This window comes from Corvus kubaryi, unplaced genomic scaffold (assembly GCF_017639235.1).
Source record: "Corvus kubaryi isolate FWS band 111438036 unplaced genomic scaffold, C.kubaryi_AGA036_p1.0 37385, whole genome shotgun sequence".
NCBI classification, from domain to species: Eukaryota; Metazoa; Chordata; class Aves; order Passeriformes; family Corvidae; genus Corvus; species Corvus kubaryi.
In genome coordinates, this window is record NW_024581127.1 from 18,885,584 (window position 1) to 18,912,560 (window position 26,977).

The 26,977-nt window shown below is 37.4% G+C and overlaps 1 protein-coding gene across 2 annotated transcripts; it reads right to left on the reverse strand.

Moving 5' to 3' along the window:
* Positions 1-1,675: 1,675 nt before the first annotated feature.
* Positions 1,676-25,190, reverse strand: EIF3E (eukaryotic translation initiation factor 3 subunit E). 2 transcript variants are annotated; one of them, XM_042035969.1, is made up of 14 exons: positions 25,063-25,190; positions 23,208-23,322; positions 21,243-21,299; positions 20,126-20,243; positions 16,921-16,963; positions 16,364-16,468; positions 14,255-14,380; positions 12,705-12,829; positions 11,886-12,012; positions 9,932-10,033; positions 9,147-9,256; positions 3,541-3,643; positions 2,946-3,080; positions 1,676-1,839 (listed from the first exon to the last, which is right to left on the reverse strand). In XM_042035969.1, exons 1-14 carry the CDS (start codon positions 25,150-25,152, stop codon positions 1,801-1,803), a joined length of 1,395 nt encoding a protein of 464 aa, XP_041891903.1. In that variant the 5' UTR covers positions 25,153-25,190; the 3' UTR covers positions 1,676-1,800. The 2 variants fall into 2 exon arrangements, with proteins under 2 accessions (XP_041891903.1, XP_041891904.1); XM_042035970.1 differs by lacking the exon at positions 21,243-21,299.
* Positions 25,191-26,977: the final 1,787 nt, after the last annotated feature.

The following is a 26,977-nucleotide window of genomic DNA, read 5'->3' on the forward strand; positions in this document are numbered from 1 at the left end:
ATTGTTCTAAAGTGACCGTTTTGGGGCTGTAACAATATAGAGTGAATCTACTACGGATTGCCATTTAGTCAATCCCTTGACAGAAAACTTGGGAGTAAGGAACTTGGCATAGAGCATGCTCAGCTTTAGGAAACTGCTCTCCAAAAGCAACTTGTTAACCTCAGCTCCAATTCAGACTCTTCAACCCCATCCTAGGAACCAATCCTATACATAGAGTGAATCCTTGTGCTGTAGACCAGATTTCTTGCACCATGTTTATAATCCAGCAACAATCTACTTTTAACTGCTTCTTGCTACCACTTCTTAAATTCCAGTTTCTCAGCCAAGGAAGGGACCTTTGAAGGCCAGAGTCAAACTCCCTCCTCAAAGCAGGTTTACATCTGTCAGGGTGGTCAGGTACTTAATAAATCCAAAGGTGGAGATTGCATATCATTTCTAGGTGACTGCTTCCAGTGCCAGATCATCTTCCAGGTCAAAAAAACTAAGAATATTTTTTATTCCCACTTAAATCTAACTGGATTTTTTCCATGTTTCAATTTGTGCCCACTGCCACTGATCCTGTCTCCATGAAGTCTTGAAGACTTGTCCTGCTGTGAATCCTTCCACTGAAGGGACTGAAGACACCTGTAAAAACTGGTCTTAGCCTTAAGCCTGAACATTACTAACTTACTCTCCTTTCTCAGTCAACATGACATTCCAGACAGTAAGCAGGAGTGCTGGCAAGCTAAAACAACTTTACACATGTAGATGAATACGGGCACTTAAAGAGTTGAGGGAAACAGGTCACAGCTGGAACAAGCTGAAGGTGAGTCACTGATGTTTCCCCTCAACTGTAAATACGAAACTGTACGCAGTGATAGTGCCTCTTTCTTTCCAACATGCACCTCAGTGATCAGTCACTTTACCTGACAGAACTCAGAACAAGGATCCGTGATCTTCTCCTAAAAGATGCTAAGGTATATTCTGCAGAGCAAAGGTGCTAAGGAAATCCGGGCAAGTGTGAAACAGTAGCTGAAAACCCCAAAACTTAAAAAACCCCTTCAAATTCCAATAGTTGAACTCGAGTTTTGTTCCCTTATTTGCATCGTTGATCTTAAGAATTTCAAATTTCAGAATGGAAGTTTTAAACCATATGCAGCTCCCTCATCAGGCCTTTTGTAATCCTCCTTTCCAACCAAAAAAACTACTCCAAAAAGTTTACAACATGAGGCAAGATGAGATTAAAAATGAGATTTCAAACAGCAAAAATTCTGAAGCATGAACACAAGATGTCTACTCAAATTATTCTACATATAGACTATGTTAGGTTTCTTAAAAGATACTGGCTACATGTGCCTTCTCTCTTCTAAACTTCTCCTGTAACAAACAAAAACATGGAAGTGCAGAAAAAAGATTTTGGCTTGACCACATGTTCAAACATGGTCCACATTGTCTATTTCTTTGTACTACCACTTTTAATTTTTTTAAAATGCAACATTTGCAACAGGTAATAAAAATCTTTAAATCCCTGCTTCCAAAGTCTCAGACAGTCTGAGAGCAAAAGCATCCTTTGGTACAAACCAACCTAACAGAACTGACATCCTAAATTTTGCAAAACATGATCCAAAATGCTGTAGAACACTATGATAAAAAGTCCCTATACAACATAATCTATGTAAATCAAACACACAGACTGTTAAAAGTAGCCAATTTTATTCAAATAACATTAGCTCTAACACATAATTACTTTTTTTCAAAAAGGTTACACATTTATGTGCTTTTTAGTCAAATAAACAGATTTCCCCCTACTGCAGAAGTATTTCAATAGAAGCCAGAGTCTTGAGTAGCCCAGTTAGGTGCCTAAAAATGAAAAAATAAGGATTAGAAGAAATTACTGTATTACCTAATACATACTGAAATTTATGACACATTAAGTTAAACAATTCTAATACTGTATATGGATATGAAGTGGGAATGTTGTTAATTAGTGAAGGACACCCTATAAAATTAAAGCAAGTGTTGATATAATAGACACACATACTGTAACTGAGTACAATTACAGTAGAGTCCTCCAAGCTAGTAGCATCAAAAAGGAAAAGTTCTAGAAGATCCCAATATAAATCTATGAATAATTTTCAGCTACACTTTTAAAAGAAAGTAATGGCACACAAGTTTCACATGACTTCCCATTAACAGAATAAACTAGTGCACCACTGCTTGTCCAACTTCCACCAGTATTTCAGCCAAGCAATGAGGAATAAAACGTCTACTATTTAAGCTCTTTTACTGTGTGGTTTGTTCTGACTTTTTTTGTTTGTTTTAAAGATGTATGGCTGGGTCCTTAGCGGACCTCAGAGCCATCCCCTTACAGTGCTGTTCTCCCTCACAGAGCTTCCCATATTGTAATGAGGCGGGAAAAAAAACCAGATGATCTTGTCAACTTTCTCATTTTCACTGGTTCTACTTAAACCTTTCAATGACTTAATTACATTTTCTAGAATTTCACTAAATGGGTTTAACAGTTAGGGTTTTGTACAACTCTTCCTCTATGCTCCGTCTTAACCACCATTCATTCTTCTTTCAATACCACATATGCACCTACAATACTTTAGTACAACTTACTTAGAAAAAGTATTATGACTACTTTCATAGGTGTCACACTTCATAATCTGCCCTTTCCTGGTGGTAAAGGAGACCACTCAAAGGAAGCAGAGCAGCAAATGACAGAAACAGTTACACAACAGAAGAAAATCTAATGATGAAGAGAGAGGCTGCAAGAAAGCAAGAACCACCCACTGTCTAATTCTCACCACGACAAAGTAAGCCTTTTCCAATGTAATTCCTACTATTAGAACTAGAAGTAGGTACACATCTGGTGAATTAAGGCATAGGTTAAGAATTGTACTTAAGTTTATCTCTCACAAAAAAAGACAGCAAGAATTCAGGAAAACGTAACTTATACCAACCTCAGATCTACCACTCTGATTCAGTTTCTTCTCAATGTTCATAGCCAACATTTGACTACGAAAAGACAGGCTTTTGGTCTTTTCAATCACTTGTTGGTAAGGTGAGACTGCATTGTTGCCCATGACTACATGGCCCTAAAACCCAGCAAAGATAAAACAAATTTAACAATTGCTCAGAATGCAAAGGCCTTTAGTGTAATACTCTGCTTTCAGAGCTTTCACAGATCATGATACAGACAAGAGCAAAACACAATAAATGAAATCCACTGCAGTTTATCCAGGAACAGAAAGTTCTGATTTCAATTGTTTTTCTTTGCCCATGAAGTAAAAGAAATTTAATGAAAAACTCAACAAATTCACTTGCATCCATCTGGCTTTAAACTGAAAGAGAGTAGGTTTAGATTAGATTACTGTAAGAGGGTGGAACAGGTTGCCCAGTAAAACTGTGGATGCTGCATCCCCGGAAGTCGTCAAGGATGGATGAGGCTCTGAGCAATCTGGTATAGTGGGAGGTGTCCCTGCAGGGGGGTTCTAACTAGATGATCTTTAAGGTCCTTCAACAAAAACCATTCCACGATTCTACGTACGGTCTTACCAGCTTTGAATCCAATTTGGCATCTAATCGTGCATTTCGAATTAGATTGACAATCCATCTTTCTGCTTCTTCAGGAGTCATATTTAGTTTATCTGCCAACATACTAAAAGATAACAAACTTATTAAATGACAAAAGAGAATCTCTCTGATGTTGGTAAACATAACTAGGGACTATGGAATACAAGCCAAACCAACACAAAATTTGGCACAGTCCAAGATTCAATAAATACTGCAATACCTGGGAAGCTTACTTTCATTGACTAAAATGACTTTAAAACTTACATACATGCTCTCCTGCACATCTCCCACCCCCACTGCAAATAAGCAATTCATATCCTGAAGTATATACTTGCTCATTCTGAACTACACCATATTGCTCTTGAATCTTGACCAGCACAATTTTCCTGTGTTCCTATTAAAAACTGTCTACACAAACATTCTTGGAAAATTTGTCATTTAAGTAATTTCACTATTAACATAAAATCACCACCACCATTAAAAAAAAAAAACCAAAAAAACAACTGCTTTTATTCTTATTTAAATGCAATCAGCAGTCAAGAAAGTATACACTAACTAGTCCAGGAAAATGTTTAGCAAGGAAACTTCACTCTGAAGTTCAGGAACAAGACCCACGAGACAGAGCTTAGTACAGAAGATATGACAGATAAACCATGCTAAAACTTTTTGCAATTTCAAGGAAGGAAGGTGGGGGAGAACAGAGAAAGGAAAATTCTTAATCAAACAAGCACTCTTGTCCAGGAATAATTCCTCCTAATAGTGTTTCCTGTGGCTTTCTAGCTAACTCCTTTAGCTTCCTGCTGGCAGTTGGCTCATACAGGGCATTTGTAACGCTCATTCTTCCATCAGCTTTCAGAAAAAGGTAACAAACATGAGGCAAGGGCTACAGGCATGACTAAAACGCCAGCTGGCTATGCTGAGTTGCACAAGAGGTCAATTTCTCACCATTTTACAGGATCTTGCCTGATGTATTTTTCTCCACAAGAAAAAGTGATTTTCTTCTTGACAATTATTTGCATCAAGTAAATACTTTATAAACTATCAATTATTAGTTCATCTACCTGGCTGGACTTCTACATACTCTTTTTTATACAGTTGTCTCTCCTATATGGTCTTGATCTCTCACCTTTCTCCCAACTATAAAACAAATTCCATTTTTTTCCATAGATAAACATGAAGTGAATAGAAAAAAAACCCAAAGTAGCTTAACATACTGGATTTACACTGACTCACTTCAGCAAAATAACACAACAAATGGGTAAAAAGTGTTTGAACTTGGCAAAGTAAGGAGAAGTAAAATCCAACTCCAGTTGCTACTGTTCCAGTAGACCTTTTAATCTGAGTTTGAATTAGCAATTGTAAAGGCAGACAAGAGCAGAAGGTATCAGGGATGGAAATTTTTGTGGAATTATCAGTCATCTGGACAGAACATGAGATACTTTAATAGAAAGTAATGTACAATCACTTTATTACCCCTAATCAGTGACGTTAAACATTTGACTTGAAACAAAAGAAACTTTAGACTGAAAGTACATGGGCATGGGTGCAATTCTCAGATTTCTCTTTTAGAAACATTAGTAAGACTTAGATAAAGTAAGTTTCCTTCCAGATGACCACAAGAAAGGCTACTGCCACTACAATGGGGATTAAGCAACCCAATTTTGGGATTACAGTGTGGAACCTCCATTCTTGGAGACAGGGCCTTTATTAGTGGATTCGTGACTAAGCAGCATAATGGAATACTGCTGTGGGACCTGCTCAGAGCTGTAACTGGGTTCATGGGATTAAACCAGATGACTTCCAACCTACAGCACCTACACTTTCCTTTTTCCTTAACAAAGTCCCTGTGAAATTAGAGCAGAAGAGAGCACAGATTTCTAGAGAATCATTCCAATCGAGAAACTATGAAGTATTTTACATTTGTTACTAGCAAATAATTCTACCTTTTCCTATTTTATCTACATTTTACTACTAGCTCAGCTGCTTCAGAAATGGCTTTTTTTAAACTAAAAAGTGTTTTTTGAAATAACATATAGTATATATGGAGCAACACAACAGAAATAACACACTTCTGTATAAGTATTATTTTCCTGCACTTTTATCTGGAAAACTTAAAAATCATAGAATGAAAACGACAGAGTAAAAAGGATGTAGAAACCTATTTTATCTCAACTTGTAGCTTTGAGACTTGCATAGATTTTAAATTTTAATATAAACCAACTGAAGTTGTCAGGTAACAATTATCTTTTAGTGAATAAAGAATAAATCTATTACAAAACTTTATCACATCTTTGACACAAGAGATGATCTTCCTCCAGCACTTGTGGCAACTAGATTCCCTCTTAAGAGTCTCCTTGCAGCCTACACTGAAGCAGCCAGTACCACTCAAAGTGCATGGATGTATAACATAGAGGTATTTTCCTGGTGAAGTAACACTCATGGCCGAAAAAGTATTCCTTATCCTTCCAGAGTGAATGCACTGAAGATGTATCCTGACTACAATTCTGTACCAAACACTTTTCTCCTAACACAGTTAGAACATATATTTAAAACTCTCAAGATATAAAATACATCTTAGCTTCACACAGGTTTGACAGTTGAAGTAATAGTGGCACATTTGGATTTACAAATACATATTAACACCATTAATATTAAGGAAAGGAAGCAATGAAAGTTGTATTATAGGTTACCACTGTTTTTAAAGATTCCTGCTATAATTCAATAAAAATTAAATCAATTATAATGAAGAAATACTATTAGTAGTTACAGAATAGTCAACCATTTCAAGTTACAGCTAATTTTGAATGGCAGTTTTGTCAAAACAGTTGCAAAAATAATTTTTTTAATCATTTCTGTTCCCCTGTTTTATAAGGAAATTCACTTATTTGGGTCATGCTAGGGCTAGTGTTATTTAAGTTTTCATTTACTTAAAAAGCAAGCGTATTGAATTTCTCACATGTTCATATATGAACAAGCCCATCTTGTATATCGTTTTGTGTGTGCAGTACAAAAGAAGAATGAAGCATATTCAGCTCTCCAATTAAATACAGGCATATCAAACTAACTAAAACACATTAAGAATTAGCTTCATCTATTACTCCCTATTAAACATGGTATTTCAAACAGCAAACAAATCACAGTGTGATTTGGGACGTATAAACTTTAAATTACAACTGACAAATCAACTATGTCCTTTGGAAAAATGCCAGCTCCCTAGCAGATCTAAGTAGATAAAAAATTAAACAGGCATTTATTTTCTACTTAATATAAGGAATAGCAAGTTTCCCACTAACTATTTTCAAATTCATTCTGCATAGTTAAACAGTACTCATCAAGCCCTGTGTTACAACCATCTAGTTTGGCTCCAGGATTAGCAGTGGAAATCACTTGCAAACAGAGAAATGCAAGAACTATGCCTCAGCCAAACATTCATTTCAACCAAACATTTCAATTGGCTAATTTCTTCAAAAGCAAGTCTGAAATACACTACGAAATACTTAGGCACCTAATTTAATCAGCCCAAATCTAATGATTGTTACAGCTTGCAAAGAAATTTAAGGCTGACATCCACCATTAAAACCAGAATGACATACTGAGAACCACCTCATTACAGATGATTGATTCCATGTGCAATTAACTTACGGATATGTGGTAGGAATAGCCACGTCATTCTGAAACAAATGTCTCAACTCCAAATCTATCACTTGCCTCAGAATACACTACAATGCTTATAAAGAAAGGACACTGCTACCTATATTTAGGATTACTCACACATAACAAGGGCAGCCAACTGCAATAACTTTTGTCATACCTAAAGTTGAGATATCAGCACAAAAAATATGAACTATAAGTAATAAACACTAAATTAATGGCAATCACCTACCACAATTTTGCCATAATGAATCATTGGTATGTTGCCCACAGTTTATCAATATCTTTTGATACAAGACTTGAAAAATATTTAACATACACACTGCAGAGTCTTTGCTCATTGACTGGAGTCACGTAAGAGAAGGAGACTTCTTAGAAAGACATATAGTCTCTAGTTAAAAAAGCTTAAACATCCAGTTTCATTGGAAACTTGTGCTTGAGTATGTGCAGTATTCACATCCCTAAAAAGAATTTGTAAGAAAGAGCAAGACACTATTGGGCTTTATATTCCCCAGAAACTCATCCTTAAGAGAACTATATTTATGGGTTTTTTTCCAAATACTTGTTCAAACCCCCTTTATGCCTAAGTGTGCAGTACTCTGCTTTAAGTGATTTTAGATGAAGCATTAGCCCTCTTATAAAAATGAATATTAAGTATGGAAAAGCTCTGCTCACAGCATGTAGTTCCATTTACTATTAGGACTACATGCTTAAACCCAATACACCACAGCTGGCTAAAACACTCAAATCCACTGTTTCCCATTTACATCAAAGGCACTGACTATTTTAAGCTGATACAAAGGATAAAAAAATATTTTCCAAAGGCAATGAAGACAAACATGTCACCCAGTGACTAAAGATTAAAAGTAGTAAGAATCAGTCCTTTCTCCAACTATACCTATCCATAAAAAAAGCAATCCTTTCAAGAAGTTTGCAATATTAAGACAATTTTCTCTCAAATCCTTTCCTTTGTAATCAGGCAGTGTTAAATCCTTCCCTTAAAGGACTAGATGCACACATTTGCTCTGGATACAAGCTAGTAACAAGACTCCACTGAACTTATCGATTCAACAGCCTTCATTGCTGCTGTCTCAAGGATCTCTGCACTGCTCTCTATCAGAGAGATTTTTATAGCATTCAGAGTTTTTCACTTCACTTTTTCCTTTAAATTAAAAGGATGTGGAAATACGGGGTATGTGGGCAAAGGGCAAGTGGAAAGAGATCTCAAGCATACATAATATATTCCCATTTAGGTTTTTTTAATATATATACAAGAGAGGCATCAGAGCTGATCCATTTGAAAAGTCTGCATTTATAAAATAAATCTGAATAAACGACATATTTGCTAATAACAATTATTACAGCTGAATCACTTTGTGCCACAGGGAATAAGATCCATTGTTTTCTATTTAATTCATTAAAAAAGCAATGTGATTTAATAAATTTCAAAGAACATACCTGTAAGACAGACATGGGTAGCTGTATCTACTAAGTAAAAATATATTTAAGCAATTACTGTATTTGCAATTTGTATTTACTTAATATTAACACTCCACTTCAACATGTGGAACTGAGGTCCAAATGAAGTCACCAGGACTTCGGTGACACTGGGTAGGGAAGTTCCTACTAAATCCAGTACAGATCCCACTTAAAACCATAGCAGCTTTAGCTTGAAAGTACTGCTTGTTTGGGAGGGGGGCCTAGGGGTGGCAGAGAAAGGCTGTTTTGAAGTTAAACACAATAATTCAACTCTGAAATATAATTGTATTCAAGTACATCACATCAGAGCTATAAAACTAGAAAGAATACTATCCAAATGAGATTTCAGTTAGGATTTTATCTGATGACTGAATACTTCACTCCTGCAGTTTACACTGTTTGTCAAACTGCCCTCCATGACTGATTTTCTGAACTTAGGAATGAAGATGTTCTCTTACCCAATGCTGATGCACTGATGGATGCGACAGAAAGTCTCAAATATAAAGAGGCGGGCATTCTCAATGAAGTCCTCAAGGCAAGCCACTAAGAAGAAATCATTCACAAGCACCTGCAAGTGTAAGCAGAAAGGGAACATGAGAACAAACATGTGAGTTGAAATTTACTGGTAGACACTGCCAATAACTAAGAGCAGTCCACAGTATACCTAAAAACACTATTGCTATGTTTGAAGATGCAGAGGAAAAGCTATAGATTAGCAATATTTTTCATTGCTTCATTGTTCAGCATCTTACTAAATTTAAATTGCATGCTAACATGATCACTGAGGTCTGACTCAAGGAGAAAGTAAGGTAATAACTCCACTGAAAGTCAAACTCTACTGCTGTCCTAACTCTACTGAAGATCCTTTCAACACAGAATTTGACTCCCTACTCATCTTTCACAACAGAAGGCAAATCTGAGCTTTTCTTCAAGCATTTCTCAAACTTTAATGGAAAACCTGAAGCTCAGCCAAATGCCTGATTACCTATTTGCTTCTTCTCCTAGAACTTCTTAAATATAACATTATTATAACATTAAAGCTACATCCTTAATGGTAAGTCATGCTTAAGTGTTACAAAATGAGTTGTCAAAAAACACAACAGCATCCAACCATGGATTAAAGTTTATCAGAAAACACTGACAATGGAATCAAACACCACTTCAAACAAATCAGCTGTCCAATGTGAATCTTAGAGGTCTTTACTTAAAGGAAAATGAGTCTTATAAAAATTTTAAGCCTTACTGTTTCACACTCTCTCAGCTTCTTTTGTGCTCCATCAAAATCAAAGTTAACATACAAGCATTCCACAAACTCTGTGATAGGATCCCTGTATGTGTAGGATTCCTGTCAAAAAAAATTAGGAACAAAATTTGAAATCAAGGCCATGTGATCACTCAAGTATTCCTTACATTCTTAAAAAAAAAATTAATAGTAGGAACAAGCATTTCTACATCACCTTAAAAAAAGTTGAACTTCCCAATTCCTCTTAGAAGAGCTACACAAGTGTGCTTCCTCCCGATAGTCTAGTTAAAAAACCAGAGGTGTAGTCTCACCTTCAGCATTTAATGCTGCAATCTTTGAGTTGGGAAAGTGTCAAGAGACTAGAGCTGTCTCTGTATCAAACCTCCAAATTTCATAAAATATGATAGAATAGTCTTCCTAAATTCTGATTTCAAAGATGACTCCAACACCAAATCCTTCATACTTTAAACTGAATGATTATTTGATTTTCATGGACAACATAGCTAACAAAAATGCTACTTTCTATACACAAACTACTTCAATTTATTTCAGCATTACAGAAGTTACTCAACTTTCTCAGTTTTACCAGGCAGAGGCAACACTATATCTATATACAATTGTGTAAATTCAGATGTAATTGAACATCCCCTTAAGTGTTTCTCACGCATATTTTAAGACAGCTTAAATCATTATCTATCAATATCTGCTTTAGCATACAGTAAGATCAACAGATTAAGGGAATTCCTAAAAGAGATTTTTTTTTAATGGATCGAAGTTATTTTTTTCTTACCCAAAGAATTGTATTTACAATCCCAAATTCAGCTTTACATGTAAATGTTTTTCACATCAAAATTACACTTAACCATTATTAACATCCACTTTGCAAAATTGTCTTAGAATGAGCATCTCTTAAATTCAATAAACAACAAAATGCTTACCTATCAGTTCAATACTTGCAAAGATGTTGCAAGTATAAACAATCTTTTACTACTACTAGAGCAGTACCACATAAGTTATTTCCCATCTATAAAACCTCTACCACATCATGATTTAATATCATGAATCATACAGAGTAGGTGAGTACTAAGAAATCTGATAGATTTCAAAACCAAAGCCCAAGCTGATATTTTCAAAAGGAATACCCTAATAGTGTGCAAGATTAAACATAAACAAGAAGTTGTAAAATGTTACTTACTTCAAGTATTAGAAATTCACATTATATTAGAAGCTCAATGTTACAATCAGATTTTAGATAAAAAGGTGAGTCATAACACTTAACACTCATTTACTGCTTCTTATGCTACTTTTTGTACACTAATGGTTAAAAACAGATTAAGTTGTGACTAAAATTTGATCTCTGCATTGATTGAGTTTTGCATAGGTAGTTTCCCAAATGCCTGATGTGATTATAATTGACTGCTAGCCTGTAAAAACTGTACTGTCACAGATAAAAATCTGGGCCATAACCTTGTTGATTGCTACCAAGCAACTCTTTTACTGCTCTTCTCTGTATCTCCGTCTTCATGAAACTTTGAAGTTTCATGAAACAGAACCGTTTTCAAGAGAATGCATGTGAACTCAGACCAACACAGACAATGCAGCGGTTTTGAAATGTAAGAAAGAACCCTTATTCATACAACAGTTTTTCGTACAGATGACTGAAAACGAAGAATCAGATCCAAACCCATTTCACATCTCACTGAATTTTCTGCATTTAATCCTATAGAAAGAAAGTAAGAATTGAGTGCATACACTGCTCATGTATATGAAAGGAGAAAAAAAACTGTTCCGTCCTCCTACTGACTGATACGCATTTTACTTCAGCAAGGACTTTAATTGACAAAAAAAAAAATCAAAATACCTCAAATCCTAACCCAGGTTTATTATTAGAAGAAAGTTATCATGAAGTCTCCTTAATAAAGAGGCAGAAAATATCAGATACTGCAGTCCTTACCTGCTGAATAACCTTGACTAGATCTTTCAGCACCTGTCTACGTTTACGAACATCCTTATTTGTTATGACTGCAGTAGTCAAATATCTGAGGATATGTGGGCACATTGTCTGAATTGCATTGAGATACCTAGAAAGAAAAAACACAGATTCAGAACTCAAAGGTACACTGAAGCTTGCTGATGACACTAAAATGGGAGGAGCTGTTAACTCCTCAAAGGCAGAGAGGCCCTGCAGAAATCAGAGGGCTAGACAATCACCAACTGTATTAAGTATAACAAGGGCAAGCATCAGATTCTGCCTCTGGAACAGGGCAACACTGGATCTATGTACAGACTGGGGAATGAGAGGCTGGAGAGCAGAAAGGCATCTGGGGGTCCTGGTCAAGAAGTTGCCTATGAATCACAGTGTGGCCCGGCAGCCAGGAAGGCCAGCTGTGTCTTGGTGAACATCAGGCACAGCATCACCAGCTGGGCAAGGGAGGGGATTGTCCTGCTCTGCACTGGGGCAGCCTCATGTTGGTACTGTGTGCAGTTTTGGGTGCCACAACATAACAAACATATCTAGCTATCAGAGAGCATCCAAAGGAGAGCAACAAAGACTCCTAGATCTACATGTAAGTCAATCCTCTCACAAATAGATACAGTATTTCAATTCTCATTTTTAGTCTCGATTTCCCTCAAGAATCTTTCTAAATAGCTTTTTCAAAATCAGAATAAAACAATACCTTCACCCCTGCAACCCTAAGTTCAGCAAGCTTGCATATTCATCGTCTGCCTTCAATTTGATTTAAAGACCCCCATATAGTACAACACAACTTACTGTGGCTGATACAGAAAAAGGTCAATGATGTTGTCTCTCCCTTTAGGATGATTAAAAAACACGAACAGAGACCAGTGGATGAGCCATGTTCTTTGCTGAAGAGACTGCAGCGGAGAGCTGACAGACTAAGAGAAAATGTAACATTTGTTCAAGTCAAACACAACACAAAGTTTGCTTTAATACTAATCCACAGAAACCTTGTAATTGCTCAAAATTTTGTGATTTTGCATCAGCTCCTTGTAACTGTCATCACTCTCAGGCTAAGTTTGACCTCCAGCTTTTTTTGTCACCTCAATGATACATCTACAGTAAGTTATAAGCAAGATAACTTCTCCAGTATTATATTCCAAATTGTTTGCTGAAATTTGCCTTTTGTTTATGGCAAAACAGAGATTTTAGCTAAGACCACCACACTAACCTAAGTTACTTCCCTTTTTAATTCTGAATTTTGTTCCTTGTAGGCCCTCTTCAGATGTGATCTGAGAAACAACTTGACTTCTTCACCTTTTCTGTTTTATTTCCTTTCTAAATCTCACCAGATTTTTTTTTTTGCCATAGACCCTCAGACAATGATGGAACTCTACAATCACTTTCAGCCAAAAAAAAAAAATTAGTTATCTTTATTTAAATCTGATGATAATGGACAAACAACGGTCCAGTTCCAAGTCCCTGTATTAGCTCCAAATTTCAAAAGCACTTCAAACAGACTGCAAAACAACACACTGAGGATGAATCATCACTCCAAAGAGCATGACAACAAACTGCTATGATTCTACCCTAAAAAAAACCTTGGAGTTTTATGAACAAGTCAAATAGTCTATCATAACCATACAGAATCATACAGACAAAATTACAGAAAAAAATTTGTTAACACTAATTATCTGCCACACAAAGAATGATTGAGGGACAGAAAAAAACCTCTGGTTTTTCAAGACTGGTTCAAGAGAGTAAAACTTTCACATCTTAGATATGGCCAGTGAAGCTCCACAAGCAAGGAGAAGACTCAGAGGTCCCTAATGCCTTCATTTGCTCTGAATTAGTACCACAGCCCCACTGTCCCCTTAAGTTCTTGGTACTCATCTGAACTCAGAAGACTTTTGTCAAGAAAGCTGAATTAGCTGAAAACTCTTTCCAAATACAAACTATCTTGCATTTTCTGTCAAAAATGCTGTCTTCATGAGATAAAAACATGGTTTATTTACATGCATTTTATTCTTTACAGAAAATGAATAGTACCAGTATCTGAAATTAAAGAACAATTTCACACAACGATACCTTGCCCTCAAACACATCCTTAAGATTTTTTTATTGGAAATATATTTGAAAATATAGACGAGAATGTAAGGTGTTAAGAGGCAAGCAACTTGAAAGAGAATGTTTCACTATTTCTTCACAAGCATCCTTCAACTCTCCCCCACTGCCAATACGAAAGTATCAAGTGAAAAGGTGGTAACCTACTCCTAAATAAGACTGCAAGTGATTTATAATAAAACTTGAGTACTAGCATGTCTAGCCTCTCACCTTGCTAAGATGTCCAAGATTTTACTTACATTATTATCTATTGTCTCCTTTAGTCTTGTGAGATCTTCCATGGCTGCATCCCAATTCTGCATCAGGATTTCAGATGCAAGTTTTCCCCAAAGAGAACTCAAAGCATTTCTGTCTGTTGCTGGAACCTATTTTCAACAATAGCAAAAAAGTCACACTCTTAGTATTTTTTTTTAAATTACAAAAGATATTTTCTGGCAGTATTTTTTATTTGCAAGACATCAGTTTTGCATAGTCTAACTCTCCAAATTAAGTGCTTTTTTTTTTTTTTTTTCCCCCCCAGAAAAGCAGTTTAGGTACAGAAAAAAAATCAGTAGTAAAATTTCTTACGCAGAAACTAGGAAACCCTGTCAAAGTAAGACAAAGATGCATACTGCTGCAGTTTAAGTTTAAAAAAAAAAAAAAAAAAGGCTGAGCATCAAATTTCTTTTGTGGGTTTTTTTTTTTTTTGTTTCACCATACAAAAATGCTTCTAAACTAGTAAAACAAGGTTATTACAAGGCAGGCTCCAAAAGAACTCGTAATAGTAGGTGACCACCTTCAAAGAGCTAGCATTCCAAACTCTTTCTGCTAATGTCTTGCCCAGAAGTGTACTTGTTATAGAAATGTCCAGTGGAACTTGGCAGCAGTGAACCTATTTCCTGGAAGGGCAGTCCTAAGGTCAAGCTGTGTTAGTTTTACACAGGAATGAGTTGCACCATGTCATTCACAATGTCATATTCTGTTCTCAGACTGGTCACAATAGTTCTTTCACTGACTATGCTTCATCACACAGAACTTTTAAACAAATCTTCTCCCATCAGAATTAGTAACAGAAGTCCTGTACTAAGCTATTACCAGCACAAAATCAGTACTTCATTTTTTGAGATTAGTTACTTGACATACAAGAACATAATGCTATGCCCAGAAAAAAGGCATGAAGAATTAAGGACAGTTGCCCACAAAACTACATATGTAACTTTCATTTTCCCCCTTGGCACATAAAAAGAACCTTTAACACTGAAAGTCAGCTTTAGCATCAAAATTTAGACTAAGAATTCAACTCATTCCTACTTTAAGCCCTATTCTTCTGATTAAAGATACATTTTCCAATTTTTCTTCTTTAATTACAGCCAATTACAGAAATTATTGTGGTTTCCTCTTGCAGTATTTCAGAGAGTTAAGATTACTTTTAGATGGGAATAGAAATCAGCAAGAAAAAAGCATCCACGTATGAACCACTGCATGTTTTCAGCAATCACTGCACAGATCTATGAGATACTGACTTACAAACTGTGTACCTTCCAGGCAACCACGGTGCCAGTTTAGCAGATACTTAGTTGAGAAGGTTCACATGCTCTGTACTGGCTCCAAATCAGTTAATTATAAGTAGCTATTCACAATAACTGCTTTTAGGTACCGCAGCTGCTCTAGCTACATTATCTGGATTTTCAAGTTAGCTTAAATTTCCATTTGTTAGTAAAGCAGCACATTCACTGACTACCAACAATAAATTTACTGTGCTGAGATTCTTACAAGACATCAAATCTTTATTCTCAAAATTCACTCCCACCAGTAACAAATGATATGAATTATAACAACATGAAAAGAGTTGCTTCAGAGATGATGGATCTGGTTTTATATTTATCATCTGAGCTGTCTACATTTTGTAGGGAGATGATTTATACTCTTAAATCCATCACAGAATTCAAGAGAAGACAGATGAGAGTTCAGGTAAGAAGCTGGCAGTTCACCATTACCACCAATTACATTCAATCCACCTGCAAGCTTTTCACTGCTGTTGACTACATCTGTGCACAAAATCAAGTATTCATAAAAACAAGTATTCATTTCACTGTATTCTATAATTAAATGTTACAAGATCTACAAATTTAAAGAACAATTCTGAGCTCTACTTGAAAATAACAGAATTGCTGAACAATAGTAATGATTATTAACAATTACTATCAACTTCAGTGTACAGTAATTGCATAAAAAATCTCAAAAGTATTATATTCTAAGAGTTAAGACAGACAATTTACTGGGTTAAATATTTCATTAAAAAAATACCCAACAAGCAAGCCATAAAACTATCCCCCCCCCCCCCCAATCAACAACCAATCAAAACTTACCAGAACCCTAAAGAAGTAGAGATATTCTGCAGCTCCTGAGTAGTTACCACACTCATACTGGAATTTTGCATACCTGTAGAGTGTATCTAGGTACTCCTGCCTAAACTGAAAAGGAATACAATAAAAGCTTTTATTCACTAGGGAAAAAAACATGCTGTCACAAGCCAATTTTAATAGTAGAATGAGCTTTGAAATCTGTAGCTTTTCAAAAGACATTGTACATAGGAAAAGACAATAGAAAACTATTATACTCTCAACCTATGCTGTGGAATGAAAGATTACACCAACACTGGAAAAAGGTGAAATCTTGCATTACATAGTAAATCACACCTAAGTTACATAGGTGCAGCTAGCATTAAGTTTCAGCTTTTTTTTTGTTTGTATAAAAATTAAAAGTTCAAAGGCTTAAATATGTTAGTATTAGGAATTCTGCCTATTAGCTACATTGACAGGAGATGGAACAAAATGCTAGGCCATACTTGGTCAAAGTGCTGTCAGCTGTGAGGGAAGTTGGGTGGACATACTTAGAACTGAACTCCAGCAGCTAAAACACTTACCCCATGCTTCTCAGCTAAATAGTCAAACAGCATCCGACCATCTCTATAATAAAAGGATAAAAAGTGCTGTTTTTACAAAATAAATTCATAGCCACCATGCAACAGTACACAATGCAATTTTAAAGGTAAAACACAAGAAACTGAGCATGAATTTAAAGTCATTCATCCACTTGTCCAAAAGCACAGTCATCTATTACTAAAATGTCATGAAGTTTCAAAACCTTAAAATTATTTTAATTTTAAACAATGAATGCCACCTGCAACAATAACTACAGTTAAGAAAGGGTGGAAGGTTGTTTTAAATTAGATAGCATCCTTAGCTTTCAGTATGAAAGTTAAATTCTGAATTAGGGCTCTTCCCACTCTCATATTCCAATTCCAGAGCAGTTACTCTAGACAGCCTTGATTTGAAGAGGAGATGGGAAAAAACGGCAAAAACTAAAGTAAACAGAAGTAGAAAGGAAACGTATCCTACTGTTAGCACTGAGACAGAGTGGGTCACAGGAATATCTCTACCACAGTGAGTATCTGCAGAGCACAGAACCATAAAAAATAATCATACTAGTAAGTTCTAAACATCTATGATCATGTGATTACATCTCTGAAGATTCTTTTTTATTTAACGTTAATACTAAAAGAACAAGCAGTATTACCTAGATCAAAGAGAAGTTTAAGCCTCCAGGAGGCAAGCTGTAAATTCCCTGGGACAAAGATACAGTAAAAACTGTATGCAAGGGAGTATTTTCCTATTTACTCTGAAATCAACTGCAAAGATGTGAGTTTGTTCAATTAGAACTTATGGTACAAGATTCTGCAGGGAAACGGCAAATTGCCAAATGAGCCAAGAATGACAATCCCCAGTCATACCTGTGAAAGCAATTAAATAATCTCATTGATTTGTTCCACTAAAACATACTTTAAGGATGAGGAATACTGACTACAGCTCTGTAATTTTAAAGTCAATGTCCACCAATGGTAGCTTAGAGAAGTGGAATGTTTTGGCTTATTCTTGAAAGAACTTCTACCTGCAAAATCTCCTTTACACTTTATTTCCCAGACTGAGATATTCCAAACTACGTCACCACAGATCAAAAGCCATGTCTAAAGTCGTGATAATATGCAGCTATCTGAATTTGATACAGATTCAAAATCACCAACAGAAATTCTCAAAAGTTCTCCCTATTATCTACAGCACACTACTCAGGTCTAGACAGATGGACATATTTCAGCCCAATTCTACCCATTACAACCCAAATAATCTGGATTAGAGCTACTGCCAAGCCAATAACCAAAACTAGAACTTCTGAGCTGTGAAGTTTCCAGACATTTTACAAACACAAATCACATACCAGTTCTAAAACAGAATTTGCTGCATATGAATAGTAGGGCTAATAGTCTATAGTGTTAAGCAAGTTATATTCCATGCATTTACTGACTGCATCTCTTGCTCCCAAACAAGGCATTTCCAATTTGAAGTACATACTGTTGAAGAAGTCTGTGAATCAAAAGCCAAGTAACAGAGCATATATCCCACAAAATGCTAGTATTTTAGTAACAGTTTTCTAAGGCTAATTATTATTTAAAAACTGGCTAAAAGCAAAGCAAGAATTGGACAAGATCTCTATATGTTCAATTAGATTTGAATAGTTGTGGAGGAAGACTTTTTTTAAGATAGGCTCAATTGTCATAGTAACTGGGACTTTCACTTTCAAAGCTGTACCTTCAAAAGCAAGTGGCCCCTGGCTTTGCATAATCACAAGTCATAAACAAATGCCATTTCTTTTCTTTATGTAATTATCTGACATGAACATCCATTCTGAAATCAGATAAAAAGGCAGCTTACTTAGTTAACAATATTTTTACAGCAGAAGCTTAAGTACGTCTGGTGAGATCAGGATTGAAAATAAGCTTCTCCTGACATGCTGCAAAGCTTACAGATTTCATGATTCCTTCTGACATCTTGTTTCATGTGTGCATTGAGACACAATACACTGCACCTCACCATTTCTGCACTGACCAAGATTTAAATTAATCTATTACAAATTCTGAAAACAATGCAAAGAGTGGAAAAAAGAACAGAGGCAACAAAAAAAGGATGATAATGTGTATTTGAAACAGAGTAAATTCTAATCAAGTTCCTCTCCCTTGAGGGACCCATATTTTTCAGGGGGTTTGTTCTCAAAGAAGATTTTTGCAGACTAGGAAGAAGAGTTTGTACATTCAATACTTTTCTAAAAGGTTCCAGAAGTAATGTTACAGCCTTCCATATCAGTGGATGCAAAAAGCCTGCCAACAATACACCCAAGTACAGGCATCACCTTGAAATTCAAGTTGAGCCATAGGTTCTCTGTCTGATACAGTACACTCTACTTAAAATTTTAGAGCAGGTAAGGCTGAAGAAGGTACCCAAGTAATATTCCAGTTTGTCAGACACATTTACAACAGCAATAACAATGTTTCCTATGTAAAGGAAACAAGGAGTAATTTATGCCAAACAAATACCTGCCCAGCTCTCTGCTGAAGGGGCAGTTACTCCTCAGTGACTACAGCTAAACTCTCCTACAGAGCCCAATTCAAGCTTAACCATGGTGAAACTCTGATAGACCTTAGATACGATAGTGCAGACAAACTCATTCTACTTTAATTACTCCCATAAGAAAATCTAGAAGAAATTGGACACATCTTTAAAAGACTACTATGAGCACTACCTTACACCAACAAGTTGGAACAATTTGGGCACGGAGCAAGCAAGCAGGAAAAGGACAGAACACCTTAAAGAAATATGTGCTCTGAGGCTGAAAGGATGCTCATCCTCCAGGCCTCCCAGACTAGTATGACACTCCATAATCTATTCTGGAAGACAGAAAAGAGAATCTGAACTACTTTAGCCCATATTTTCCCTCAAAAACCCCTAAAGCCAATCAAACAAAAAAGCCCCTGTGATTGGACTGCACTGGATCATGACTGTCACTTGTCCCAAGTTGATTCACAAATATTAGAAACAATAGATGTCTTTTGCACAACAGGTAAAAGCACTGAAAAGAGCAAGCTGTCCAGCAATTTCGATTACCTGACCACAAGCACTACTTAAATACTGTCTGTAAATAAAAATGTCTTTCTTGCAGTCACTGAACAGAAAGCATTTCTAGCAGCAACACTTGAGAGGTACCAACAAGCCATCCTGACAAATTATGGTAGAAATTACCTAGTGGACTGCATTTGCCTCGTAGTCTCTGGATCCTCAAACATCTTGACAATAGGTTCCGTTTCAGCCTGAAGCTGCTTCAGCTGTGCAACAACAGTTGTTCTTTTCTCACGCAAAGCTGAACACACAAACAAAAAGACTTTAATATAATGCTTTAAGTTTTTACATGAACCAACCTGTAATTTCATGGTGCTGACACCTAAACACATCTTCCCAATTCCTACCTCACTTGTCATCTCAGTCAAGTTTCAAACCCAGCTGTATCTAATAATTCTGTAACTTAGTAAAAACTTCTAACATTTGGTTCTTTTCCTCCAGTGTGGAAGCCACCAGAGAGCAGGTACAGCTGTAGCAGAGTCTGCATTAGACAAAGTACCTTCAGGCTTTCACTAAGGGAGAAAAAACTTTTAACTAAGTTCACTTATTCCAAATAAACTTGGAAAAAAGTAAACAGTCTAATGATACCACAAAGATTGGTTTTCTTCTGACTGATGACCAGGTTCTGAAAGAACATTTATAGAGTACTTAACTAAAACTGACAGGAAAAATATTCAAGCAGCTCAACCTGCAAAATTATGATTCTGAACACTCCGTGTTTAATGGAAGCATTAAGCCCTTTACGAAAAATTGAAAGGAAATTGAGCTACCAGTTTTAGGGTGATTATTTTACACAGACCCCAAATTCCTCACCAAGTGCTAGCAATGCAATAAAATGAAGACTTAAATAAAACTGAGAAAAGTGTACACATTAAAAAAAAAAAAAAAGAAAAATCACCCTCACATTGGCTATGTGACCCAAGAAACATGGGATCAGAGAAGCCAAGACTAAATCCCAGGAGATAAATCCAGGAAACTGTGAAAGCGAGCCACACACCAGAACACTCAATGCCACGGTGAACACAGCTGACATTTCTTTAACGATTTGACTACACAAGTACTTGAATAGGATGCCCAAGGTGGCTAACACCATAATGGTGACTCAACCTAAATATAAGAACAACTTGCCTGACAGGAAGTGTTCCAATAAGGAGAAATTATCTCCAACTTCAGTTGACTCTTGAGATTATAAAAGAAGGGGAAACAGATGAAAAAAAAAAAAAACATTCGGTTGACTTACTAAGAATACGAAAATGTTTTCCTGCGACATCTCCTGGATGTGTAATTGTAAGTTGATCTCATGGAAGACAAGACAAAACAACTATAAATTGTGCAGGGACATTTCTAATTATAACTGTGTAAGTGAACTTAGTTTTGAGTACTTTAAAAAGTGAAGTCTTAAAAAGGAATAGCGTAAACTACTAATGACACCAGTGATTCCACAAGTAAGAACCACCTGCCCATACACACATTGTGATAAGCACTAATACATGAAGATGACACATACCAGAGAGATCTCAAAAGTTAAGGCCTTTGCATAGGAAGCGGTGCAAGTAAGCACCCTGAACAATGGACTCCGTGTGAAAGAACTAGCTCTGCTTATGTTAACTGAATAAAAGCCACAGATCAAACAAAAAAACCCACCAAAAAAATACCCCAATGACAATAACAAAACAACACCCTGCCAAAGCGATGATATAAAATCTTAAGAGATGTAATGTTTTTCTTATACTCTTTTCAAACAAGTGTGGAAATTGCTGGTCTTCAATGAAGGCAGATCTCCAAGGGAGCAAATTCATTCAATTTTCTTGCAGCTGTGACCTTATGAAGTAATACTCTTAGGCAACCTGCTTAAGTAACTGCCTATAATCAGAATTCCAAAGACACTGGAGTAGTTACTTTGCGGAAGTCTGCTAGAATCGCTATTTCTTGTGTTGTTTACTACTTTAGTATTTTATTCCTTATTTACTACTGATAACAAGAATATTCAACAGTTCAAAAAGGCTGAAGCAGGGAAAGAAAGAGGAATACCTATTCAGCTTTGAGATTTTTTATAGCCCTGAGACAGCCTAATTTTTTTAATCAGTAGACCTGCTAAGTAACCTAAAGGTGAAGCTATTGTTACAACTGTTTCTTAGATTACAGAAGTGAAACCCTCTGGTACTCATTACATGTTGTAAGCCCCACGTGTCATGGTACATTTGCCCATAACATCTAGTGCTAGCACAGACTTGGTCAAAATATTGATTTCAATGTCCGTAAGTCTATCAGTTCTCTTCTTCCAAAGAGGCAAGTAGCCATCTCTGCAGTTTCAAGAGCCTGAGAAGAGCAAGACCCAGAGGAAGAACGGAACAGCACCCAAGTCTCTTCCTCCTAAGGTGCAGGCAAAGTAGACTGTAGTCCCAATCGCTAAGAAAAAGGTGAGGAATTCCCCAACATGAAAAAGATGAAGAAACAGGGAGACAGTGGATATTGAAAGACTATGTCAGGAAGAAACAAACAAAACACTTGACCCATTAAAAAAAAAAGAACTGGAAAAAAAACCTTAAAACACCCATGAAGGATAGAAATTAGAGAAAGCCAGATAATCTAATTTTATCACCATTCCCAAATGGTCCTCAAGATGATAGAAATGTAAGCAGTAAACGAGAAAGTTACTAAAATCACAGATAAGATAGTAAGAGATCACATTCATTACAATCTTAAATTTATTTTCTTCTAGAGAAGCAGCAATTTTTATATTGACAGAACTAAGGAAAACACACATTTTCAAAAACACCTTTCTCTCTCCAAAGTCTAAAACTCAGCCACAGACAGAGAGACTAATGGAATTACTTACAATGCAACTCTTGTCTTAACATAATGGATGCTTTAAAGAAAAAGTCACCAAATTACACCAAAACATTGTGCAATAGTGTTTGACAGATGAAAAGCTAGCACAACTCCTTTAAAGTACCTGAAATTACCAAATCAGCACTGAAGTACTTAAGAGGTCACTCAAAGGTTAAGTTCCTGACAGACCAACAAACCCAAACTTCCCAGGATTAGGGCATTCTATTTGTCTCAGTATTGCACATCCTTTTGGTAATGCTGAAGTTAAACAATACTCTAGTTTTTGAATGCAACAAGCAAATTACCACTAGTTATTCATTATTTTATATAGAAAGGTTGCAAAACGAGTTTTACATTTAAATGAGCAGCTTACCATGAGGAATTTCATCAGAATAAAGATTTTTGTACACATCCATAGCAAAATCCACCATGTTGGTATCACTAAGGAGATCCAGTTTTCCTTGGAGTAGCTCTTTTTCATTGTATATCTGAAACAGGAATTATTAACAGATTCATTTCAATAGTGTTAAACAGCTTCAATTCATATTACGTAGTTACCTTTATGGCACAGTTTATGGACTTTTGTACAATTGAATTGTTTTAAATATCAAATCTCGCAGCTCTATCATTAGGAGTACTTACTATAAAGTCCCTCTGCATTTTCAGTCTCGGCAAAACATCAAATCTTGCCTGCTATATATGAAAGCAGGTACTTCAAAAACTAATTAGAATTCAACATCACTAATCTCTTAACACGAAAAATAATTCCTACTGCAAAATTATATATATATATGTATATATGTTTTAAAAAATAATAAAACTTTCATAATTTTTTTTTAAAAATACAGAATACTTTCCACAAAATAAAATGTTGAACACCATGGACTAGTTAAATTACTTAAAGTGGATCTCAGAAGAGACACACAAGATTAAGTTTATAATTTAATTGTAGTGCAGTTTAATCTAATGTATGTTGCTAGGTCTATAGCATAAGAATAAATTTAGAGTGGCTATGTAATTGGATAGTGTGCTTTTAAACTTCTCAAACTGTTTTTTAGAGTTCATATCCATAATTCAGCAGTGAGTTGCAAAACACTGCTAGGTGCTGAAGATGTAGGTGAGGGCCAAATCCAGTATATTCCTCAACAATGCATTTGCACAAGAGCTGTATTACAGTAACTCACCACACCACATTTGTGGACATCTCAGATATAGAATCTGTAGAAGTTCTAATTCAGCTCTGAACATCGTGCTGTTCAAAATTAACACTACAAAATTAACTGTTTTAACTAACTTCAGCTGACATAAAAATGCTAATGTAAAAATGCCCCCAAGATGACAGACATTAAGCAAAATCCACACGCTAGACATGACAGCTGCTTAGGTCAAGTTGTCTCAATGTATGCATGGTTAATCAGTTTATTTCTGAAGGCTAAAATAAGACCTATTTTAAATTCAAAACTTACATAACTTTACACATTTTGCTCCCATTTTAGAATAGTTTAGACTGGTGAGAGTCTAAAGCGCCTGAAACACTCGTCTGAGGTATCTTCAGCATTAGTGGGTTCTTGTAGCAACATAACTTAAAAATATTTGTAAGACGACTAACAAGGGATAATTCCATAGGGGCTTATATTTGGTCCCAACACAATTTCGTGATAACACGGGTTTCAAATTAAAATTAATTAGTATCAGTGGCGTAACCCCACAGACCGCCCTGAGCTCCGGCTGCGGGACGGCCCGAGCACTGAGAGCAGCAGGGCTATAGAGGGGGTCCCACGCTGCGGGACTGCGAACTACGCCTACAGGGGAGAACTTCGGCTTCTCCTTTCTCCGAATATAGGTGAGGGAAATACACTACACCAAATCCGAGGAAGAAGAAAGTACAGGAATTCAGTGCCGCCTCGCAAGCGAGGGGCCGAGGAGCTGCGCGGCGTGATCAAGGAGCGGCTCCCTCAGGCCTCCTCTCAGCTCCGCTCCCGTCCCTCCTTGGGCAGCCCCACACACTTCGCCCCTCGACCCACGCGGCACAGGAACCCCAAGCTCCTCCCTACGGAGTCTCCGAATCCCTCACGGGCCGCGCCCGGCCCGCGCAGTGCCCAGGCCCACGGGACGAAGCCCCGGCCGCAGCGCGCCCAGGCCCATGGGAAGCACCGGCAGTTGGCAGCAGGGCCTGCCACTTTCCCGCTCCCACCGCCGGCTTTCCCACCCTTAGGAGAAACACGTACCTCCTTGACGGAGAGGAATTCCAGCAGCGGGAAGACCAAGTGCCGGTCCAAGAAGTGCGCGATCCTGGTGGTCAGGTCGTACTCCGCCATCTTGGCGCCGGCAGAAGGGAAAGGCAGAGGCGCGACGGGGCTCTTGTGCGCGCTGCGCCTGCGCGGCCCCGCCCCCCGGCGCGGGGAGCCGGCGCCTGCGCACTGTGGGCTCGGGAGGGGGCGAGCGGGCGGCGGCGCCGGGGCGGGGACAGGGACAGACCCCGGCGGCGAGCCTTCTCTTCTCCTCTCCCTCTCCCTCTCCTCTCCCTCTCCCTCTCCCTCTCCCTCTCCCTCTCCCTCTCCGGCTGGGGCAGGGCCCTGCTCGCGCCTTGGGTGAGGTGAAGGCGCCGCTGGAGCGAGTGCTGGGCGACAGTTCAGGCAGTCCCGCTTCACAGGGTGGGATTTCTGGAGGGAGGGACATCCTGAAAGCAGATCTGAGGTGGGAGTCCAGCCCCCATGCGTTGTGCGTCGTGTGGGAGCTTGACTTGATATAATCTGGCAATGAGAATCTGAAAAGGGGTCTAAGCTGTCCTTGGCACCAAGTGAAAAGTTTGCTAAGGGTTGGTCCATGTTGGCCGTGGTTCCGAGCTCTCCATGGTGAGGCCATGCCAGATGAGATGGAAAAAGGAGGCTGGGGAGGTGCTGGACAATGGCTTACGCAGGGAAATCCAAGCAAGTGCAGAAGTGTATTGCTGAGTTTAGCAACAGAAATGGAAGAATCGGTAATATTATTAACTTCCATGTTACTTGTAACCATGGTGAAAGGAATGAGATGGATTTGTCTTTGCAGACAAACTGTGGGTCTGCAGATAGGTAAAAGCTAGATACTGAGAGATGAAAGAAACAATGGGAAGAACCGTAAATTCCATAGGAAAAGAAAAAGAGGGGGTATACATTTGAAAGAAATCTCTATTAGGCTATTCGGGGAGTCTGCACCCCTCAAGTACCTTGGCCAATGGGGAAAGAGAGAGGGAAATGCAGATGGGAAATTAGGATAAAAAGGAGGCTACGTCCTCTTAGAATTTGAGAGACCCCATGGGAATGCCCCATGACCTCTCCCTTTATTTGAATAAAGTAATAGGACTTCTCTGTCTCCTTTTTGGACATAAACCTCTGGTGTTTGTGGATTAATTTTCCTGACAATGATAAGGAAGCATTGGTACTGGCTGCCCAGGGAATTGTTTGAGTCACCGTCCCTGGAGGTATTTAGAAAATATGTGGATGGGGCACTTAGGGACGTGGTTTAATGGTAAACTTGGCAGTGCTGGGTTAATGGTTGGACTAGATCTTAGAGGTCTTTTCCAACCTAAATGATTCTGTGATTCACAATGTTAACTCATCAGAAGGATAAAAGGTTTCTTTTCCTGTTATACTTTGTAAGTTTTCTAGAGATTTTTGTCAGGGCGCATAGTTGAGTTTAGTAAGTCAAGCCTCATCTCTTCTCATAAAGCATGACTAAAACCTTTGTCATCAGGCAACTTTTCCTTTCATGAGCAGAGGCATAATAATTTGTTTAGTGATTCATATAGCTACAGACTATGTCTATGGTAGCTATAATAGCTATTCATGTGGAATAGCAAGTCAATATAGTTGTAGTACAGGTTAATTTTGACTTGGATGCTTTGTTTTAAATGTAAAGAGAGGTGAGGAATAAGAACATTTACTAAGCCATTATTCAGGTAGCCAGTGATGTTCTCCCCACCTTAACAGAAGGATGTAAAGGCAATAGAATTAAGGATGTGACAGCCTGGTTTTTAGAGGTAAGACATCATTGCATCTTAATGATACCCTGTAAAGGCAAAAGAAGTATGCAGCATGAATTAAGTAATTCTTCACGTGACACCGAATTGTTAACACTTTCATAGAAGTCTGTGGTATGTGTAAT

Bases quoted from the DNA above. Each gene is read 5' to 3' on its own strand.
- EIF3E (XM_042035969.1), bottom strand. From the start codon at position 25,152: ATGGCGGAGTACGACCTGACCACCAGGATCGCGCACTTCTTGGACCGG. The intron at 21,300-23,207 runs GTAAGCTGCTCA...GTCTTCCATGAG, and splicing joins TTCTGATGAAATTCCTCATG to ATCAACTTACAATTACACAT. The intron at 9,257-9,931 runs GTAAGGCTTAAA...TTACACTTGCAG, and splicing joins AGCTGAGAGAGTGTGAAACA to GTGCTTGTGAATGATTTCTT.